General features: G+C 39.3%; 1 protein-coding gene across 1 annotated transcript in view; it reads right to left on the minus strand.

Annotated features, from left to right (window-relative positions):
* Positions 1-20,409, minus strand: part of ZFAT (zinc finger and AT-hook domain containing) — an 89,273-nt gene that overhangs the window by 26,498 nt on the left and 42,366 nt on the right. Inside the window, exons 8-11 of the mRNA XM_035561692.2 lie at positions 11,066-11,153; positions 7,292-7,441; positions 4,610-4,783; positions 166-254 (exon numbers count right to left, since the gene is read on the minus strand). Of these exons, the coding sequence (XP_035417585.2) occupies positions 166-254; positions 4,610-4,783; positions 7,292-7,441; positions 11,066-11,153 (501 nt within the window). The remainder of the gene's footprint in view (positions 1-165; positions 255-4,609; positions 4,784-7,291; positions 7,442-11,065; positions 11,154-20,409) is intronic.

Genomic DNA, 20,409 nt, shown 5'->3' on the forward strand with positions numbered 1-20,409 from the left:
ATATATATAGATAGATAGATAGATAGATATAAAATTAATAAATTACATAATAATTACATTAGTAATTGTGACCAGGGAGGAAAATGTGCTAATTTTAAAACTGTTGTCTGAATTTCCATATATTTCCAAATGTTATCAATAACCATGATTAATATGTTTTGTTACCTTGAAAGAGACATGTTGTTCCATATGACGGAGGAGCTGTGGCTTTTGCGCAGCTGTATAGTCACACACTGTACATTTAAACTGCTTTCCTGAAATGGGAGTAGAAAAAACAGAATCACTTTATTTAATTTTCCAAAATCTCCTGGTTATATTTCCTCATAAAGATGATTTCCAAAATAAACGCTACTCTAAGTCTGGCAGCTGTTCTCCAAAATTTTGGTTATATTTTGGGCTAAGAGCAGTAAGGAAGAAAAAAGACTTGAGTGTCATCCTCAAATTATAAGCATTAATTAGTCCAGATGCTCCTGGAATAGTCTCCTGGGGGAAAAAGAGAAAGAATCACTACAGCAGAGCCTAAATGGAAGAAGGAAATCGAGGATTTACAACTGTAGGCACCTTTATTTTGCTACTCTTACAGCAGATTTGTAAATCTTTAAAACACCAATGTTTGGTCATGCGTTTACCCTACTTCTGGCTCTGGCACTGAGTTGTTACGATTCAAATACACTGAAATTTTCTCAGTTTTCTCTGCATGCTTTCTTGGTGTATTTCTGGTAGGGTATGACATGATGTATTATTTTTACCACAAGATTTCCTTATATATTTAGCTCTACTCTCCCAATAATGATTCAAATGACTTTAGAAGCGATTTCTACACAGGCTTAAGGAGAAATAAAATGTGTCATAGAATGAAATAGGATTAATACAGCAAATAATACAGAAGCCTTGTGTTCCCACCTTTCACTTTTGCTTACAGAGTTTTAAAAACAATGGGCACAAGTTGCTCCAGCAGCAGCAGATTGAATGATGCCTGCTTGCCTTGTTCATTATGACTTTTTGTCCTTTCTCATCTAAATCTCTGCAGTAACCCTCAGTCTCACATACAGTCCTACAAGGCAATAGAGAGCACATACTGGGATTAGCTCACGCCTCCTATGTGGTGACTTGCATACTGGCGGCTACCAAACAGAAGGGAGAACAGTCAAATTCTGTCACCTGTCCCTGCAGTGCTGATTCATATTTCTTTATTTTACAAGGGTGCATATTTCCTTAAAATGTATGGATTTAAAATAATGATGGAAGTTCTTCTCTACTGAATAAATCGATTAAAAAGCAGTGGACAGGAAGTCCAATGACAACTGGTGCACATTTGCACAAACATTGCTCCTACAGATACCAAGCTATAAAGTCACAGAAAGATTTGAGATGCTGTTTCTCAAGTACTTTTTAGACTGAAAGTCTGAGCTGTAAGCAGGTCTTCCACAGAACACAACACAATTAAATAGTCAATGTAATTTGAAGGTTGCTTGGTGAAAAAAAACATTAATTCAGTTCAGAAGTGTAACCCAAAGAAAGGTGCTTCTTTAAGTTCTATAGAGAAGACTACAGTGTTATATGTTGCATTCATAGTATGTTTTAAATTTGTTTATGACCTGCCAAGTCAGGCTTCAATACTGCAGGTAGTGCCCTCCAACCCGAAAATGCAGCAACAAAAAGGAAGAACAAGAACTGGAATTTCAACTACTGAAAGCTGATGGTCAGAAGATTGAGTCTAAAATAAAGTCAACATTTTTAACAGGGGGCATGATTAACGTCTAAGACAATTTCCTCAAAATCAGATGGATGCCCTGTCACATGAAGTCTTTCAGTCAAGTCTGCTTAGCTATTCCTAATAAAATGTATTACAATCCCGCTGAAATGCGATGCAAAATTATTAGATTAAATTATGGCCTGTATTCTGCAAGATACCAGACTGTGTGATCGTAAGAGACAGCTTTTGGCCTTGAAATCATTACTCTAACAGGAAAGAATTCTGACATTTTCAAGAAACATCTGTTGCTGTTTGTGGCTCTGCAAAGAGTGAAACTCTCAAAGATAAAACCATGCTGTAGGTTCCCCTTATATTCCCACCCAAATCTTTTTTCCCTTTTGATTTAAAATAACAAAATCTCTCTCCTTTTACTGTCTTGCTTTCATACTCTCTTTCTCTGTGTTTTAAGATTGTACCAGTCCTGCTAAGTCCAGCCAAATTACAAGCTGTACGAAATACAGACAGACTGCATTCTTTTCTTAAATGTCCATGGATGGCAAACTCTATTTGATCAAAGCAGAACAAGTATGTGTTAAAGCTAGCCAAAAAGCAAAAGAAGCAAAAGGAAGAATGAAGAAGTATTACCCTGCAGAGCTCAGGTTTCTTTAAATTCTGAATCTCGCTCAAAAAATTGAAAGTGTTTTATACTGAGCATGAAAGCTTCCATAAACATAGCTACGAAAAGCCTTGATACAATTTCTGATATCCAATTAAAATAATGAAAACCAGTTTTCCTGGTTTATTTTTAATCACAACCAGTAATAAGCCTGGACTGCGGAATTGTTTTCTATCATGTCACCCTCGAGTGAAATAAAATAGACAGAAAACTACTTTATATTCCACCAGTTAAATTGACTTTGCAGGGCTGATATTTGAACCAAAATTGCCTAGACTCTTAAGTCAGGAAGACAAGACTCATAAACAGCAGAAACATCTTTCGAATTCATTTATTTGTGAAATAACTGAAGAACACTAGATGCGTGCTAGTAAGAAGTTTTGAAGTGCTGTCACTGTGCAAGGAGACACCGGGCAAAGAGAAACTCTCAGCATTCAAGCGGCTGAAATTCACTTGACAAATCATACAGTACACTCCTGGTGACAAATGTTACCTTATTTTTAACAAGTGTTTGAAATACACGAAGGGTTCACTGGGGTGGGCTTAGTGTAGAAAATGACTCTACAGCTCCATAGGTAGTGAAATCTGTCCCCATGTGGAGCCAGTGCAAAATGCATTTTCCAAAGGTAAGAGGAATTCCTGGAGCACTGCATTTGTACCAGTCAAAGAGGGAGGTGCAGCAACAAGGAACGTGCACTCACCTCAGGTATTACAGCCGATGACAGGCTGAAGCCGGATTAAAAAAACTAGAGGTATTACCTCGAGAGTCAAGGCTTCAGCCTGACCTAGCAGTAAATGATCCGAGAATACAGCTCCTTGCATGCACGCAAACGTTGGAAAAAGCTTCACACCTTTAAACCCAAGACTAACTCCTGCACTACTCCAGTGCTATTCTTACCGGTGCCAAATTTCCAAAGCAGCCTCAGCTGAACTGCAGTAATTACTTACACATCTATAAACCTGTTCAAGAAACAGAACTAACAGGTAAAAGCAAATACAATGTTCATTACCGAGTTTCACTATTTGGACATGAGAGATGGAGAAAACGAAACAGAAAGGTTTTGAAATAAAACTCCATGTGGGGATTTTTTTTTTTTTTTTTACAGCACCATAGGAAGAGATCTTTGATTGTGCTCCAGCTTTCCTTTTTTATTCAAATACAGCTTGCTCTCTCCTCCTGCCAGGAATCAGCGAAAGATTCAATAAGTGAACCCGCTGATTCCTGCATATGTAATTTATACATATGTGCAACATCTGCATGCCACTGACCAAGTTACTTGAAAATAATAAAGTGCTTTTTGAATAAGGAAGGATTTACTGACTTGGTAATACTATACATGCTTTCTAAAATATGTACCATAGTAATGTAAACAAAAACATCTCTTCTGCTAGTATTATATACATTGATATAAGTGTACACAAAATTAAATAAGTATCATTGGAGCAAAAACTTCAAATAAATTCTAAGAATGTAACAGGGAGCATGTGTGCTTATGTGAAAGGACAGTGCTAGAGAACAGGCAAAAATTTTATGAAAAAGAATTTAAATGACACGGTCAATAAAGAACGGAAATAGGTTTTAAAAGGTTGCATGAGTAACAAAGACTAAGGTACAAAGTCATAATGAAGGTCAGCACAACTTCTGCTAAATCATTTAGATCAGTTTGAAAATCACAGCGGAATACAGCACTGTTGTGTCCCCAATTCTGAAATAAAGGACAATGCTTTCTTCAGGATTTGCATCTCGATTTTTTCTGTTATTATAACAGAAATATTAAAATCACTGAGCAAATGCATATGCTGTGCATGTGTTTATTAGAAATATATGCCCAAACTTGCCACTCGCTAGACCCGGGAACACAGAGCTGCAGTAGCCTTGTCTCTGTTGGGCTACTGGATTTGGCAACTCCTAATAATATTCTCCCAGAAGAAAGTAAAATTAACCACGGAATTATTTGTATTTTCCAATGTCTATTGAGATCAACAGTGCTCTGAAAGGATACAGAAGGATGTAAAGCCACAGCAAAAATTTCAGGGAATTTCAGAGACAGTCATCTTTCACAGAAATAAATTTGGAAAACTTTTTGAATTATGACACGAACAGAAGTATCTCCTGGGAATAAACAAACTTTTTAAGTAGCACTCAGTGTTCAAATGAAGAAAGCTTATAAGGTCCTATAGTACAGGCAGTATTTATTGCCCTAAAACAAACTTGGGTTTAATAAACATGCACTTACCATCAGCAGTATGAAGGAGTTTATGGCTCTTCAAAGTGCCTTTTGATTTGAACTTTTTCCCACACATATCACAGAGGTGCGTTTTCTCAGTGCTGTGACGGTTCATGTGTGCTTTCAAGTTACTCTTGCTGCGAGTGGCGTACTCACAGAGAGAACATTTGAAGGGTTTGACACCTGAAGAGAAAAAACGCGCTATGAAACAAGCTATACATTTTGATGAGAGGGTAGACATTGCCCTGAAAGAAAGAGAGAAATTTCAGACTGCATGAGCAACATAGGCAATGACGTCAACAGTTTAAAATTTGAATGTTGACATTTTAAAATTTGGATGTTGACAAGGGGTGCCATCCTGAAGGACCTTGTCAGGCTTAAGTAGTGTGCCTGTGCAAAGCTCATGAGGGACAACAAGGCCAAGTGCGAGGTCCTGCAACTGGGCCGGGGCAATCCCAAGCACAAATACAGGCTGGGCAGAGAACGGATTGAGAGCAGCCCTGAGGAGAAGGACCTGGGACTGCTGTTTCATGAGAAGCTCAAAATAGAATCATAGAATCATTCAGGTTGGAAAAGACCTCTAAGATAATCTAGTCCAACCTTTAACCTAGTACTACAGTCCACTACTATACCATGCTACTTAGTTCTAAATCTACACATTTCCTGAAGACCTCCAGGAATGGTGACATGAGCCAGCAATGTGCACTTGCAGCCCAGAAAGCCAACCGTGTCCTGGGCTGCATCAAAAGCAGCGTGGCCAGCAGTGCGAGGGAGGTGATCATCCCCCTCTACTTCGCTCCTGTGAGACCCACCTGCAGCCCTGCATTCAGCTCTGGGGCCCCCAGCACAAGAAGGACATGGACATAGTAAAACAAGTCCAGAGGAGGGCCATGAAGATGATCAAAGAGCACCTCCCCTAGGAAGTCTGAGGGAGTTGGGGTTGTTCAGCCTGGAGAAGAGAAGACTCTGGGGAGACCTTACAGCACCCTGCCAGTACCTAAAGGGGGCTACGGGAAAGCTGGGGAGGGACTCTCTGTCAGGGAATGTAGTGATTGGACAAGGGGGAATGGCTTTAAACTAAAATATAGTTGATTTAGATTAGGTATAACAAATTCTTTCCTCAGAGGGTGCTGAGGCACTGGCACAGGCTGTCCAGAGAAGCTGTGGGTGCCCCATCCCTGGAGGTGTTTAAGGCCAGGCTGGATGGGGCCTTGGGCAACCTGGTCTGGTGGCAAGGGTGCCTGCCTGTGGCAGGGGGGTTGGAATTAAATGTTTTGTAAGGTCCCATCCAACCCAGCCCATTCTATGATATAAGAAACTTAATCTGCATCTTCTAAGTAAATGATACTGAGCTCTTGAGAGCATCGTTTAGCTTACTAAGACACTGGAGTGTTAGGGTGGTCCTTTTAGAATTAAACACGTCTCTACTGAATGGCGGTACTGAGTTTAGACTCAAATACAAATATTTTGGTCTTGACATGTTCATCCTTCACATAAAAGTCAAATCTAGTCTGCCTAACTTCATGCCTAACTGACAATGAAATGTCCCTCTAAAAGTCTTCCGATAACTCTAATTCTCTATTTACTGCAATAAAGAATGTCCTCCTTTTAGGATGGGTTCATTAGGTACTTAAGCACAAGTTGAATGTTCAAGGCTGTGTTTTATGGCTCACACAGTGGTACCTTTTCTTCTGTCTAAGATGCAAGCACTTAGAATTTCACTTCTTTCAAACCATCTAAACCACGTAACACAGAGAGATGGACAGTATCTCATCTAGCAAAGATATACAAGGACAAAGTAAATCCTTCAAAGAAAAGTTGGATATATCGGAACTAGCAGAGTAGTTCAACAGTTTCACGAGGCTCTGGCAGCCTTAGGTTGATATTCATGATCTTAAAACTAGATTTACAAGCAGGAGGAATTAATTATAGCCTACTTTTAAGCAGACTTGATTGCATGCTTTGATTTTGGAATAAATGTCTCTTCACCTCTCTCTCCTGCTAGTTATGATGAGATGGGTAGCAAGCTTTCTTGGCAGCATAAACTCTATCTACAGAATCCACAAGCAATTGTTCTGAGCTTACAATTTGCATTACCTCAGCTCCTTAATGGAGTGAAAGCTATTGAAGACCACTACTTTAGTACTCAGGCAGGTAAGCTCACAGTTAAGGCTTTCAAATACACAGTTCTAGTATAAATGTCAAAATTATCTGCATGGGCAAAACCAATTTGGAACCAAAAGACCAATTCAGGAGTACCAAATCCCATTATCTGCTTTACGCAAAAGAATGGATGAAGAATCCAGACAGTGCTCAATGGCCACACGCAATCTGTTCCATAGATTATTAGCTGAAGAGCATATGAACAGTCTTCCACCTATTATAATCTTTGATTGGGTAAACAAGACTTTAAATCCAAGGGATTTCTAAACTTTGTGCTACCATCTTACTATTTTTTTTCCTTAAGAAGTCATACACATCTACATATCATCGGCATTGCCTTATGGGTTTTTCATCACTGTTTATGTCCCCGTCAGCTAGCTGCCACACTCTGATGATATAATTAAAATACACACAGAAGTTGTATGTACACATCAAAACAACAGGATTCCAGTTTCTTTTTATGCCAGTGAAGTTTGTGTGGAATATGAGACAGACTATAAGGCTGAAAGCTTAAAACCAGAGTATTACCTTCATGAGCCCAAATGTGACGCTGAAGGTCTGAGCCATTCTTCATAAAATAAAAATCACAATAGGGACATTTCACAGCTCGTTTTCCAATAAGTCCTTTCAGCTGAACTCTTCTGCCAAGAATCTCAGAAATTGTAGTCATTGAAACCTCTGAGAGAAAAGTAATAGATAATAAAAATCAGAAGGACATCAGGGAATTTGTTCTCTGTTATATAACTAAAACTGAAGAGCTAGATCCTGATACACTTCAGATTTTTAAAAGCTTTACTTTCCCTCCTGTCACTCAGATAAGACCTAAGCAAAGCACTTCAAATTTAGGACCTTTTCCTTTAACGTTTTTAGAATATTCGTACATTTCTCTCTTGATTTGTGTACTCAGTGTCCCCACTGTCTGGTTAAAACAAATAAATAACAGCTTGGGTGTGCCACTGGCTTACAAACTATTTTCCAGCAATGAACTTTCCCAATAAACCAATTTGGTGCCTTTTTCTTCGGTATTTTCAGAAGTCTTTATTCAAGATTTCACCTCAGATTTCCAGAGATGTCAAGGATCTCCAGGCTCCATTCACTTCAGCCACTGCTATGCTCCTCAGAATGCCTGATAATCAGAAAGAGACTCGTGGAATAAATATGATTGGAAGACCTCTACGGTCACCTGCTCCAAGCAGGGCCAATTTAGGAGGTCCAATATCAAAGGTAAACCAAGGTGCTTGGGGTCACATCCAATCATGTTCTGAACATATTCAAGAACGGTCGGTCTACAACCACTCTATTCCAGTGTTTGACCACCTTCACAGTCAAAATTATTCTCCTAATATCTGATCAGAATCTTGATGTTTTAACTCATGTCCCTTCACTGTGCGGTTCCAAGAAGATTCTGGCTCTATCACCTTCTTACTCTTATATCAAACAGCTCAGGTCAGCAATTAAGATTCTTCTCCTAGCCTTCTTTTATTCAGGCTAAACACACTCAACTCTAAGTTTCTACTCCATATGATTTAATATTTTAGGTGTCACTGTGAAAAAGCATGAAATAAGGAAGATTAAATTTAAACATCCTAACTACACATAAAGAAAACATTGGCAAATGCTTCTAAAAATAAAACCAATTCTTCAATGCATTTCAGATGAATTAAAGTGACTCAATGAAACTATACCACTCTCTCATGCCATCTAAACATTACGACACAAAGTCTTGAAGTCAGAAAATGACTTATCATGCCACAAAAAAAATCTTATTAAAATTTAAAATTTACAGTCTAAACATAGATTTTTGCCAAATATGAACTGCCATGACTAGTCTCCTGGTAACTGGTTCCGCAGTGAAAACAAAAATCCTGCCTGAACTCATTTTGTACAAGGAAGACAGCCTCAAAAGGGAAATACACAAGCCTGTGGACTGAGCAAGGTTATGTTTCACAGCACTCAAACAAGAAAAATCACAGACAAGTCTGAACCCTGACGTACCTTCCATGGCTTAGATCCTTGATTCATGACTTCAGGCTAGTGTCTGCTCAGTAAGCATCTATGAAAGTTGATATCTCTCACGTCTCAGGACTATTAAATTGCATGTTAGACAGTGGGTGAAAAGGCAGGTAATTCAGACATGGGACCAAAATCCAAGACTCCTTCACTGCTGAGTTCCCTAATCATTTGGCAATAAAGCCAAACTCTCTCCCTCTCTTTGGTTTGAAATACTGCTCTACAAGTCTAAAGAGATAGAGTTTTGTCCCACTGCTTTCATGGGACTAGAATTCAACTCCTATTCTCTGTAAACCTAGAAGAGGAAGGAGTACTGCAGTACTGGTTAATAACACGTTTTCTACTTGATGAAAACGGAAGAGGTGGGGGTGTGTGTGCTGAATGTTATTAAGAGAGGAAGAGTAGGGGAGCTACAGAAATAGCATTTTAATGATAAATATGAAATGATTTCAGTTTAAATTATTTTTTGATGTGCCGTTTTAAAATTCAATTCCTTTTAACAGCATCCATTGTTTTCTTCCATCTTTATTATTTTCCATTTACATTTTTAAAAACAATTGCACTCATTCCATTGCAATAATTGACAGTTTATACCAACAGATCCCTTACATTTACTTTGCTTGTAATTAAATATGTTGTGGGAATAAAGGATTTCCTCCTGATTACAAGGACAGTGTGCACAGGGGAAAGATCTGTGCATTAATGCTGCTCCATGTATTAAAATAGTTGTTGCATAACTACTGCACAGACATATCTTAGACATATTTCTTTAGCACCATGGAGATATAGCAGCAAAATACCAGATTTATTAGATAAGTTCTATTCACATATATGAATTAGAAATGAGGATACAAGATAATAGGCTGTGCATTTTTTTTTAAACCTTAGTTCTATTATAATCCAGAGATTTAAAAAAACACTTTGCTGGATCAAAAAATTTATGCTATACTTTTGGAGGGATTCAGATACCAAATAAATTGTTCATTGTATTTAAATTCATGAGTTTAGCACAGCAGGGCGCCGTGCACAGTACAGAGAGTACTGCTAGTTCGCAGGCTGCATTATTTAGCGAGACCTTGTACATTCCCCGGATGAGGCAGCACAATAGCTTTACAGGCACAGCTCTTGAGCTTTAATTTTTATGCCTACCAGGTGGCATACCCACTGACTACAGCACAGCAGAGAAACCTTTCCTCACCTCAGTTTGGTGCACTGGACATTTCCTGGATGTATGACAAGCCCTCCACCAATCATACTGTTGTAGAGTGGTCTCCAAATAAAGAGGGTTGGAAACAAGATAGCTGAAGTGGGAGCTAGTCTGAACTCAGAGTAAAGGAAAATGTTAAAAAACACGGGCCTAGCACTATCTAGTGGCAGTAGGAAGATAAGGAACTACTGCTTTACATGTTATATTTCAGAGACAAAAAAAAGAGTATTTTAATGGGATTTTTCCTTTCCCAAACTCAGTTTGAGCATGGCTGGTATTTTTCTTCTTAATACCAAATTATATTGGGTGGTAAGTATGACTGTAAAATGAGCTAATTAACATATGTTACCCAATACAGTCATCTCTCCATCATCCACAGCAGCAGTGAGCCTTTCTATCCAACATCACACAAATACTGAGAAGGAAAATATGGACGTTGTGCTTGAACAAAATCAGGGCACTGTAAAGCAAGGTGTAAATAGAGTTTGAATGAATTGCAGGGGTCAGCTTGGATCCAGGTAGGTTTGTCCAAGCCAGCTTAATACTGGCTGTAGAATATGATGGCAGGTTCTAGTCTGAGCTCTTCTGCAGACTCCAGTTGGCCCTGGAGTTTAGCCCAGCCACATCCCAACTGAGCATGCCTGGATTCAGCCCAAGGACCTCACATGAATTAGCTTAAAATCACAACAGACTACTTACAGACAAAGTAACGTGCAATACACTCATTTCTGTCAGTTTATGTATGGCCAATACAAGTGTTATGTCTCATGTGCTGTTACACGATGTCTGGGGGTCTAATTCCAGACATCCCAATACTTAATTTGAATTCATCTAACTCCTCTTTTGGATGGACATTAGCTCTTTGCAAGGTGATGACAGATTGCTTAGCACAATTACCTGATTTACTACACAACACACAAGCTAGAACAATAACTCCTTCACTCTAACACCTGCAAACCCAATAGTTAGATTATAACAGTTTTTTTTTCTTTTTTTTTTTTCAATGTAATCACATTACACTGCTCACTCTAAACTTTATACTTTTATTGCAAAAGACTGAGAAATTTTCCCTGATTTTTTCTTACCAGGGTGATTTGTCTTGATGTGTGATTTTATAAGTCGATCTTCAGAAAATGACTTCTCACACACAGGACAGGAATAACTCTTTTTATCCTTAAGGAAGCAAGCAAGAAAGAGATTGCATTATCAGTCCACTAGTGTAATCACTGCAGCCATTATTCAGTAATACATAGTTCTCAATAAAGTTATAACTGACAGTTCCGTTTTTTAACAAAAAATTAAGATATTTATAGTGAAATAATTGAAGGAGAAATATGGAAGAATTCTAAGCACGTCATTAATCCTCATGAATGTAGGGTTCCAAGTTACAGCACACGAGAAAATGCGCAATAAATGCAAGCATTATCTTATGGCTGACTCTTTAGGGGATCGGGAGTTGAAAGATAAAGTCACATAACAGACTAAAACTTATTTGATAGAAGCAGGAATATTCAGGGTTTTTTCAGTGATTTCACAAATCCACCCTTCTGAAACCTAAGGATCAGATCTCATTATTCTGAAGACATCCACCAGTATGTGCATTTATAATACTGCTTAACGGCCTGGAATTGAGCAGAAGAGTTAACAATGACAGATGCCATTACTTATTGGCTACATTTTTAACGTTTTATAAATATTCAGCATTTCACATATTACCAATAAAGCATTATTCTACTATATTGATTTAAAGACTTCCAGACTCCTCTGGCTTTTATCAGCGTCACCGATGTTATAAAAGCTTTAACACCGTCCAAGAAGTTGAACTAGAGAGCTTTGATGCAATTCTATCTATATGCAATTTTAACGTAGTATCTATTGTAATCTTAGCGTTATTCCAAGAAGCACCTGGCTCCACATAAAAATGCAGGACTTCATTAACTGGAGAATTACCCAATTTAAAATAATCTTTGCTGCTGATATAAATTGAAGAAAGTGCTCTTTCCAGAAGCAACTGCTGACACAACAGACAGACACTCAATCAAATACATGGGTCATCTACTCACCTCTGCACTGATCAGATTAATATATGAGAGAAGTATCAAACAACAAATAGAGTGAAGTCTAGTAGGTCTTAACAACTAGGCAGATAACCAGATAACATACTACCTTGTGGGATATGTGTATCTACAAACCAATCACTGGGAAAGGTGACTTGATGCTACAGAACAGATATTTCACTGGTTATTTCAGGAAGACAAAAAACTTCTTGAAGAGCACAGAAGATTACTGTACCAAAAAGAGAATGACTCCTGTGTTATGAAAAAGAAATTTGGAAGTAAAAGGAGAAAAAGAATTCTGGACTCTACCAATTTCTCACCTGCGACCACAGAGCATCTCTGAATATTAATGAAAATAGGACAAGGTGGTTAGTAGTGTCTGTATGTTGCGGTTATGCATTTAAAAATGGACTTCTCTCTTAAAAGAAATGCAAAAAATGAAGGATTCTCATGGTAAATGGGTTTTGGAACATTATGCAGGTATTTGCATTCAGTATCACATACAGAGCTCTAAGAAAGAAATAACTCATTGGCTGAAACAGCAATAAATAATTTCCTGACAGTAGGATATGGCATATGAAACTCTTGCTGCAGTTAATATGGCAATGGCACAAGAATTCTGCTTGCACTGTTAGAAAGTCATCTGCTCCTGTGAGAAAACCATGCCAGGGACTGGAGATGGCAGCTTCTGAAGAACTAACACCTTTGAGTAGAATAAGTAGAGCATCTTGCTAAGATGGAGTTGGGGAAGTCGCCATTTTGAGCCCTGAGAACCTCAAGTGAAGGTGGAACAGCACAGACCACTAGCTAGTTTCTGGAGGAAGAGATTCAAGAAGCCTGCAATGCTAACAAAATACTCTCAGGAAAGAGCTGTTAATTTGGGGAAATAGGATCTCTCAAATTACGTTACCTATTATCCCCAACCTGCTACTGATGATTTTGGACTTCTACATGAACACGTTACTCAAATGAAAATTGACAGATTAATTCTAATTAAACTCTTTAGCAATATTTGTACTTTCTCAGAGGCTGGGTTGCATGATCACATTAATAATTTGACAGGTATAAGAAAAACATAAGCACAGTATCCTTTAGGGGCTAGGTGAACTTTATGTTTACAGATCTCGGTTTATTCCTCAGACTTGCTATATAACTGGTTTCAAAAATATACTCTAAATCAAAAAATAAAAATAAAAATAGTCAATATAAATTTAATTTACAGTTGAGCACTGATGATCTTTATAAAGTTCTTCAGATTGTGCCCAGAACAGGAGGACAAATATACCTTGCTTCATAAAGTTATATAACAAAAGATAAATCCACTCCACACACACTACTTTAATGCTGTAATTGTAACTTTACTTTCTTGCTATACTCTTCCAGAACAACACGAGGCTACAGACACCAAGAAACATATTTCCAAATGATGATGGTGTAAAAAGAAATAAAATATAATAATTCATAGAGTTTCTTCAAGCAGTTAGAAAGTTATCTACACCAAGGTTCTGCGGTAAATGATCTTGGCTGATGAGAAGCTTGACATGAGGCAGCAATGTGTGCTTGCAGCCCAGAAAGCCAACCGTGTCCTGGGCTGCATCAAAAGCAGAGTGGCCAGCAGGACGAGGGAGGGGCTTGTCCCCCTCTACACTGTTCTTGTGAGACCCCACCTGGAGCCCTGCATTCAGCTCTGGGGCCCCCAGCACAAGAAGGACATGGAAGTATTAGAACAAGTCCAGTGGAGGGCCACAAAGATGATCAAAGAGCTGGAGCACCTCTCCTGTGAAGAGAGGCTGAGGGAGTTGGGGTTGTTCAGCCTGGAGAAGAGAAGACTCTGGGGAGACCTTACAGCACCCTGCCAGTACCTAAAGGGGGCTACGGGAAAGCTGGGGAGGGACTCTCTGTCAGGGAATGTAGTGATTGGACAAGGGGGAATGGCTTTAAACTAAAATATAGTTGATTTAGATTAGGTATAACAAATTCTTTCCTCAGAGGGTGCTGAGGCACTGGCACAGGTTGCCCAGAGAAGCTGTGGATGCCCCATCCCTGGCACTGTTCAAGACCAGGCTGGATGGGGCTTTGGGCAACCTGGTCTGGTGGGAGGTGTCCCTGCCCATGGCAGGGGGTTGGAATTAGGTGGGCTTTAAGGCCCCTTCCAACCCAACCCTCATGACTCTATGATCTTCACAACACGTCCTTTGCAGCATAACAACTTGCACTTCTGAGCAGAGCCAAGCTCCAGTGTCTCACAGAATGCATACAGCTGAAGTCAAACCTTTCATAGTTGTTTGCCCAGGTCAGTGTCACAGACTTTTGGAGCTTAAGTTTTTAGTTTTTGACTGTTTAAGTATACTTCTGTCACTGCCCTGAGAGCTTGTTACAGTGCTAGTCCTTCAGTGTAAGCCCATCACTCTCAAAGCTGGCTTGTAAGAAATCCTCTCTTGCAAATTGAGTATTTCAGAGCTCTCCCAGGTCACAACACAGGGTCCCAAAGAAGGTCCCCCAAGCACAGCTTGAGCTCTTCAGAGTGCCCTTGTCACAGGCAATGACAGAGGCACTTAGAAGGACTTAGACCGAGGTTGTAGTAATACCTTCATCACATTCTCAGCATGCAAGCTTTCCTCTGCTACGAATAAAAGTTATTTATTCTGTGCCTTATCAGACCGCCTGCCTTTTAAAAGCCTTTGAGGGTTTTTTTGAAGGAAAAAAAGTAACAGGTGGGATGGATCTATCTTTGTTAGGGCCTAGCTGCATAATCCAATCAACCACTTCCATTTCAGAGTCACATCCATACTTCCTGAGATTTGCTTAATCCCCCTATTAGCCAACTCGAGAATATACAAGAAGCTAAAATAATTCCAAAATAGTTAGTTTTCTGACTGAAAATACTGTTCAAATTCCACAAATCAAGAATTAATCGGGTCCATAAACATTTTTAAACCCAGTGAAAAAAGTAGTCTGCTATTGTCACAGAATTTTCTTGTTTGTGCTACGGTTCATTATGAAATAAGGCCACTTACACAGGAAACACAATGCCTTTCTCTTCATATAAATGAATTTAAATTGTGCTAAGAAAGGGATGCAATATTTACTTATATTATAACGTACAGCTCACTGAAGAGAATTCTGCTTCTCTGAGGCACGTGTTTCAAGATAACTCCATGGGTAGCTGTACTAGTATACAGCCATAAAACAACAAAGCAAACAAACCCCACAACACTCTGGCTATGTAGCACTTAAAACAATGGACCACTATGAAGTTAATATTTAATGAATCAAGCAGTGACAAACACAGCCAAGGCTGCAAAACATCATAAATGTTATCAGGATATTAGAATGGACTCACCAATAAAGTGACATTTTGAATGACACAACTACCTTATCCTATGAACATATACAGAGGAACAGATGATTGTGCTATATATCAATATAAATTCACTATCTATATGGCAGTATTGCCACTAATTTCTAAAGAGACTGTGTGAACTCTTAACTGCTTGTAAACAGTTTCATTAGTAGTGTAAAATTAAGACCACATTCTAAAAATTGTTCAAGCCCAAATGAGACAAATGTGATACAGAAATCAACAACACACTCTACTCCTTTTAGTAGTACTGATGTTATTTCATGAGCAGGAAATAAAACAAAGCTCTACCAGATCTTGGTGCTCACTGCCAAAACTGAATGCTTCTCATCTGCTCAAGGCCTCTGAACTTGACGGCCAGGTGAGCGCAGTACTTGGGCCAAATGGATTACACTGGCTTACAAAACAGCTCTCTGCCATCGCCACTCCCCTTCCTTAAACAGCTTCTGTGAAGCTAACAGTCAGAGGAATTTTCTCCTGATGCCAGGCACGCTGTGCTGGTGAAGGAACTAGGAAAAAGAGACATTTAGCATCACTTTCTCCCCATACTGCAGTATTTGCCTGTTTCAACTCTTTCTGCTTTCTTATATTGCACATATATTAAAAACAAAACAACAACAACAACAAAAAAAGCAAACAAAAACAGTGAAACAAAACAAAGGCAACAAGATTTTACAGAGGATGCTGCAAGGAATCTGGCAAGGCATAATTGCTTTACACAAGCAGTAACACATACACGTCAGAGAAGCATAATAATAAAAAAGGAGCCAAAAAAAATAAAGGGCATGAAAAGCAAGGTACTACACAGAAACTGATGACAGACGAAAGACAAATTACAGGAAGTGTCTAAGCTAGCATGACAGTAATTTTATTTGCCTCAGGACCAAGTCAGAATACTGTGAAGAGCAAACCAGTGCACGCAGTACATAAATATTCCCCAAACTACTTTCTCCATATTTAACTCTCCTCCCACACTGTTTTTTCTTTCTAGTATTTTAATTTCAGTGCATTTTGATAGTTTGATACTTGAATGTTTTGTGTTCTTCTTTTATTTTTTTCCATAGCTGATACAATTATTCTTTAACGTGGAGGAAAACACATGGTGAGCTTTTGGAAGCTAGCCATAGTCCTGCAAATCGCACACACTGTCAGGCATCTGTCGGGGTTATCACATCCTCAGCTAAAATTTCTGCAATTATAGCTTCAAGTCCTACTCAGAAATGCAATTGCAGACCTTCTTGTAGTAAGAAATAAGCTACATTGAACTCATGCACATCTGCCCTTGTCTAAGAGTATTTCCAGCAAAAGTTTCCACAATTTGTTAATTACCAAAAAGAAAAAAAAACAAAAAAAAAATCACTGTTTAATTTTGTAGAGTAATACAGAGACAGAGCCTGCTTCTGCACCTACAGAATCAACAGAAGTTTTAAATACTAACATTTGTCAGAACAAAACTGGGCTCGTGGGTTACGCTTTTGAGGAGTGAAAGAGTTCAGAAATCCTCACCACAGCTGTCATGATGCTCAAATAAAAAAATAAAAAATAAAAAATAAAATAAAATCAAGAAAGATTCCTGAATTAAGCTGATGTCAGAATCAAAACGCAACTTTGTTAAGCTGGTCTGATGTACCCAGAAAGTGGTTAAGCACAGCTATGAAGGAAGTTATAAATTATATATTTGTACATATAATATATATATATAATAAAAATTTGTAAATGGCTAGACAGACTTTTAAGTTTGTCAGGTGGCAGAAATCACAGCTCATAAAATGTTAAGCAACTGCATAGAGTACTTTTTCAGCATTTTTCTTGAATTAACTTCTAGTAAAAATGAATGGCTAACTGGAATTTATTATGGAAGCCAGCCCCAAAACCAAAACCCATTTTCCAACTGAGTGCCCAATTAGACATTTTTCAGTTAATTCTTTCCCTGTCAAGTATCTTGCACTCTTTACTTTGCAGTGGTAACAGCCCAGAGGTAGAGGTATCACAACCAGATCAGCGACAGTGTGAAAAAGACACTGCTCAGGAAGGGGAAATAAGCAATCAGAGCTCAAGTATCTCACTTCCTACCCAGAGCTCTAACCACGCTATTACACAAAAGGTCAGCAGCATAATGAAATTTCTAAGCATCCTTCCAAAGAACAGAATCATTTGCATCCAGAAATGTATGTGAATGCACGTAGGCACCAAAGAGCAAGGAGCTGTTCCAGGTCTGCACTCATTTTATAGAGGTGCTTATCTTTAAGTATCACTTATGTATAGATTTAAAATGATTTCAGACACAAACCTCTCCGTGATGTTTGTTTACTCAGAGCAGATGATTGGTGCGATATACTGAGTGATGGGGATGAACAGAAAGCTGCTTTTTAAAAACCATCAGTTACCCTGTTCACCAAATAAGACAGGAATCCAGCTGAAGAGCAGTCAGGAACATCGTAATAAAATATGTGCGTTTGTACAAGGAGCTGAGATTTTTATATTGACTATCACCGGGGAAGCTTTATTTTTAATATTTATTATTAATTTTGCAAATGAAAATTCACATTAAAGTAGCTTTCCATATTTAACTATGCCTACTTTGTTAAATTGTGTATTTTGGAATGAGTAGCCCTGTTTACTAAAGGTAGGTGTTAAGTAAATATAGCAAGCAGAGGGCACAAAGACCAGTAAGAGAACTGCCAAGGTTCGTTACTGCGTAAATGCCAATACATGAATTTTTCAATCCATTTAAATACTCAAACACAGATGACAGTAAGCATCGGTAAGCATAAATCTGAAAGATCTCACTTTCACACTGTTTTTAATTATGAAATGCATTTTCTCAGTTCTATTTAGGATCATGAAAATGATCCTCCTGGTGGGAGCTGGGGGACGTTTATCACAGTTGAAAAGCAGGTACTTGTACAAGGTCACGGGATGTCTCATTTCAGCCTCTTTCTTCTAACGTGCTCTCACACATCATCTACACGGATTTTTGCCATCAGATGCACATCATAAATTTAATAAATTCAAAAGCAGCCTAAAAAATGTCTTTCCATATATTTCATAAGAAAATCAGATTCTGTTTAAAATATCAGCAATAAAGGGGATAAAAGGGGGAACAAACTCTTCCCTTTCTTGTCACCTATGTTGTTTTGTTTGTTTGTTAAGCTGTCCTGCAGGTACAAAAGACTAGTACTTCACATGACTAGGAGGTGAAGTGCTTTTATCTGTTACAAATACTTTAAAGCAACTTCAGCTGTTGGAAATACTGGCCACGAGCCTACCTGCAGGCTGTAGAAGACAACCTGAAACCACTATACTAGTATGTTAACATCTTTTTAAGGTAGCTATGTAGAAATTGTCTGGGGAAAAATTAACATGAATCCTTAATTCAAACATCATCACTTAAAAACGGGAAAGCACCAATAATATTTATCACAATAGTTGTAATGTTACTTTCTTATACGATTAGGAAGAATGTGTACATATGTGGTGTGTTCTACATTGGGTTTATGTGCCAGGGTTTTGGTGGCAGGGGGGCTACAGGGGTGGCTTATGTGAGCTGAGCGTGGCAGCTGCCCCATGTCAGATCAGAGCCAGCTCCGGCTGGCTCCAAAAGGGACCTGCCACTGGCCATAGCTGAGCCATGAGTGATGCTGGTTGGGCCTCCGGGATAGCTGATTGAAGAAAGGGGGGATGGGGGGAAACTGTGGTGCAACAGCAGCTTGGAGACAGAGGAGGGAGAAGCAGCCCTGCAGCCCCCAAGGTGAGTGCAGCAGGAGGGCAGGAGGTGCTCCAGGCACGCAGCAGCAGTTCCCCTGCGGCCTGTGGAGAGGCCCCTGGTGGAGCAGGCTGTCCCCCTGCAGCCCATGGGTCCCACACGGAGCAGATCTCCACGCTGCAGCCCGTGGAGGAGCCCCCGGTGGAGCAGGTGGATGTGGCCTGGAGGAGGCTGCGGCCCATGGAGAGCCCCCGTAGGAGCAGGCCCCGGGCCGGAGCTGCAGCCCGTGGAGAGGAGCTCATGCTGATGGATGGGGGGCAAGTGGTTTTAGCTTGCTTTTAGTTCTTACTGCTCTGGTCTCTTAGTGATAGACAATAAATTTCATTAATCTCCCTATGCTGAGTCTGTTTTGCCCATGACGATAATTGTTGAGTGCTCTCCCTGTCCTTATCTCAACCCCTGAGCCCTTTCCATTATATTTTCTCCCCCTTTCCCTTTGAGGAGGGGAAGTGAGAGAGCAGTTGTGGTGGAGCTCAGCTGCCCAGCAGGGTAAAACCACCACAATATTGAAGGTGTGTAAGATTTATTTACAAGACAATGCCAGTGAAAACTACGATGTTGTGTAAAGAAGAGAGGACTATCTCTGCAGGTGTTTCCTTGTTCTTACAGGATAGAAGGGTGAACGTTGTTATTAAATAACTGTTTTTGTTTGTTTGTTTATTTGTTTTCCCTCTGCTGGAAAAAGAACAAAAATAAATTCAAGAGAAGGGTAAATTAACTTTTGGAGATATTTTACTGCATAAACTATTAAAAAGCTAAATTGAAATGACATAGCCCATGCCAATTTTCAGGCATTATAGTCAAGAAAGTGTAATTACAAATAGCTAACGGACTTTATGAAATCCTCGAGTGTACTTTACTCAATGTCAGTACCTTCATATAAAATCATACAAGACAATATGCTCCACCTAAGCAGACTGCCTCCAGGACTGACTACAGTCGAAAGTGGGCCAAATTCATTATTCCAGGGTAGCAGGCTCTTGCCAAACACCCTTTTCTAGAGGTCAGTATGGAACTGGAAGGGAAAACTGTGTTCATACACGGTATAAGCGTATCATAACCTCAGTACGCACGGGTCTAGCACGCACCTGAGCACTTTACCTCGCAAGCAAACAGGATCCTGCTACGTGGTACGAAAAGTCAGCCACGGTATACAGACTTTTCCTGACAGCAGCTAAACCTATTTGGCTCAGCCATGCAAAGTAATAAAGCAACAAGAAAACCCCAGGCAACACTGATGTAAAG

The sequence above is a fragment of the Cygnus atratus genome, chromosome 2 (assembly GCF_013377495.2).
Source record: "Cygnus atratus isolate AKBS03 ecotype Queensland, Australia chromosome 2, CAtr_DNAZoo_HiC_assembly, whole genome shotgun sequence".
Taxonomy (NCBI): domain Eukaryota; kingdom Metazoa; phylum Chordata; class Aves; order Anseriformes; family Anatidae; genus Cygnus; species Cygnus atratus.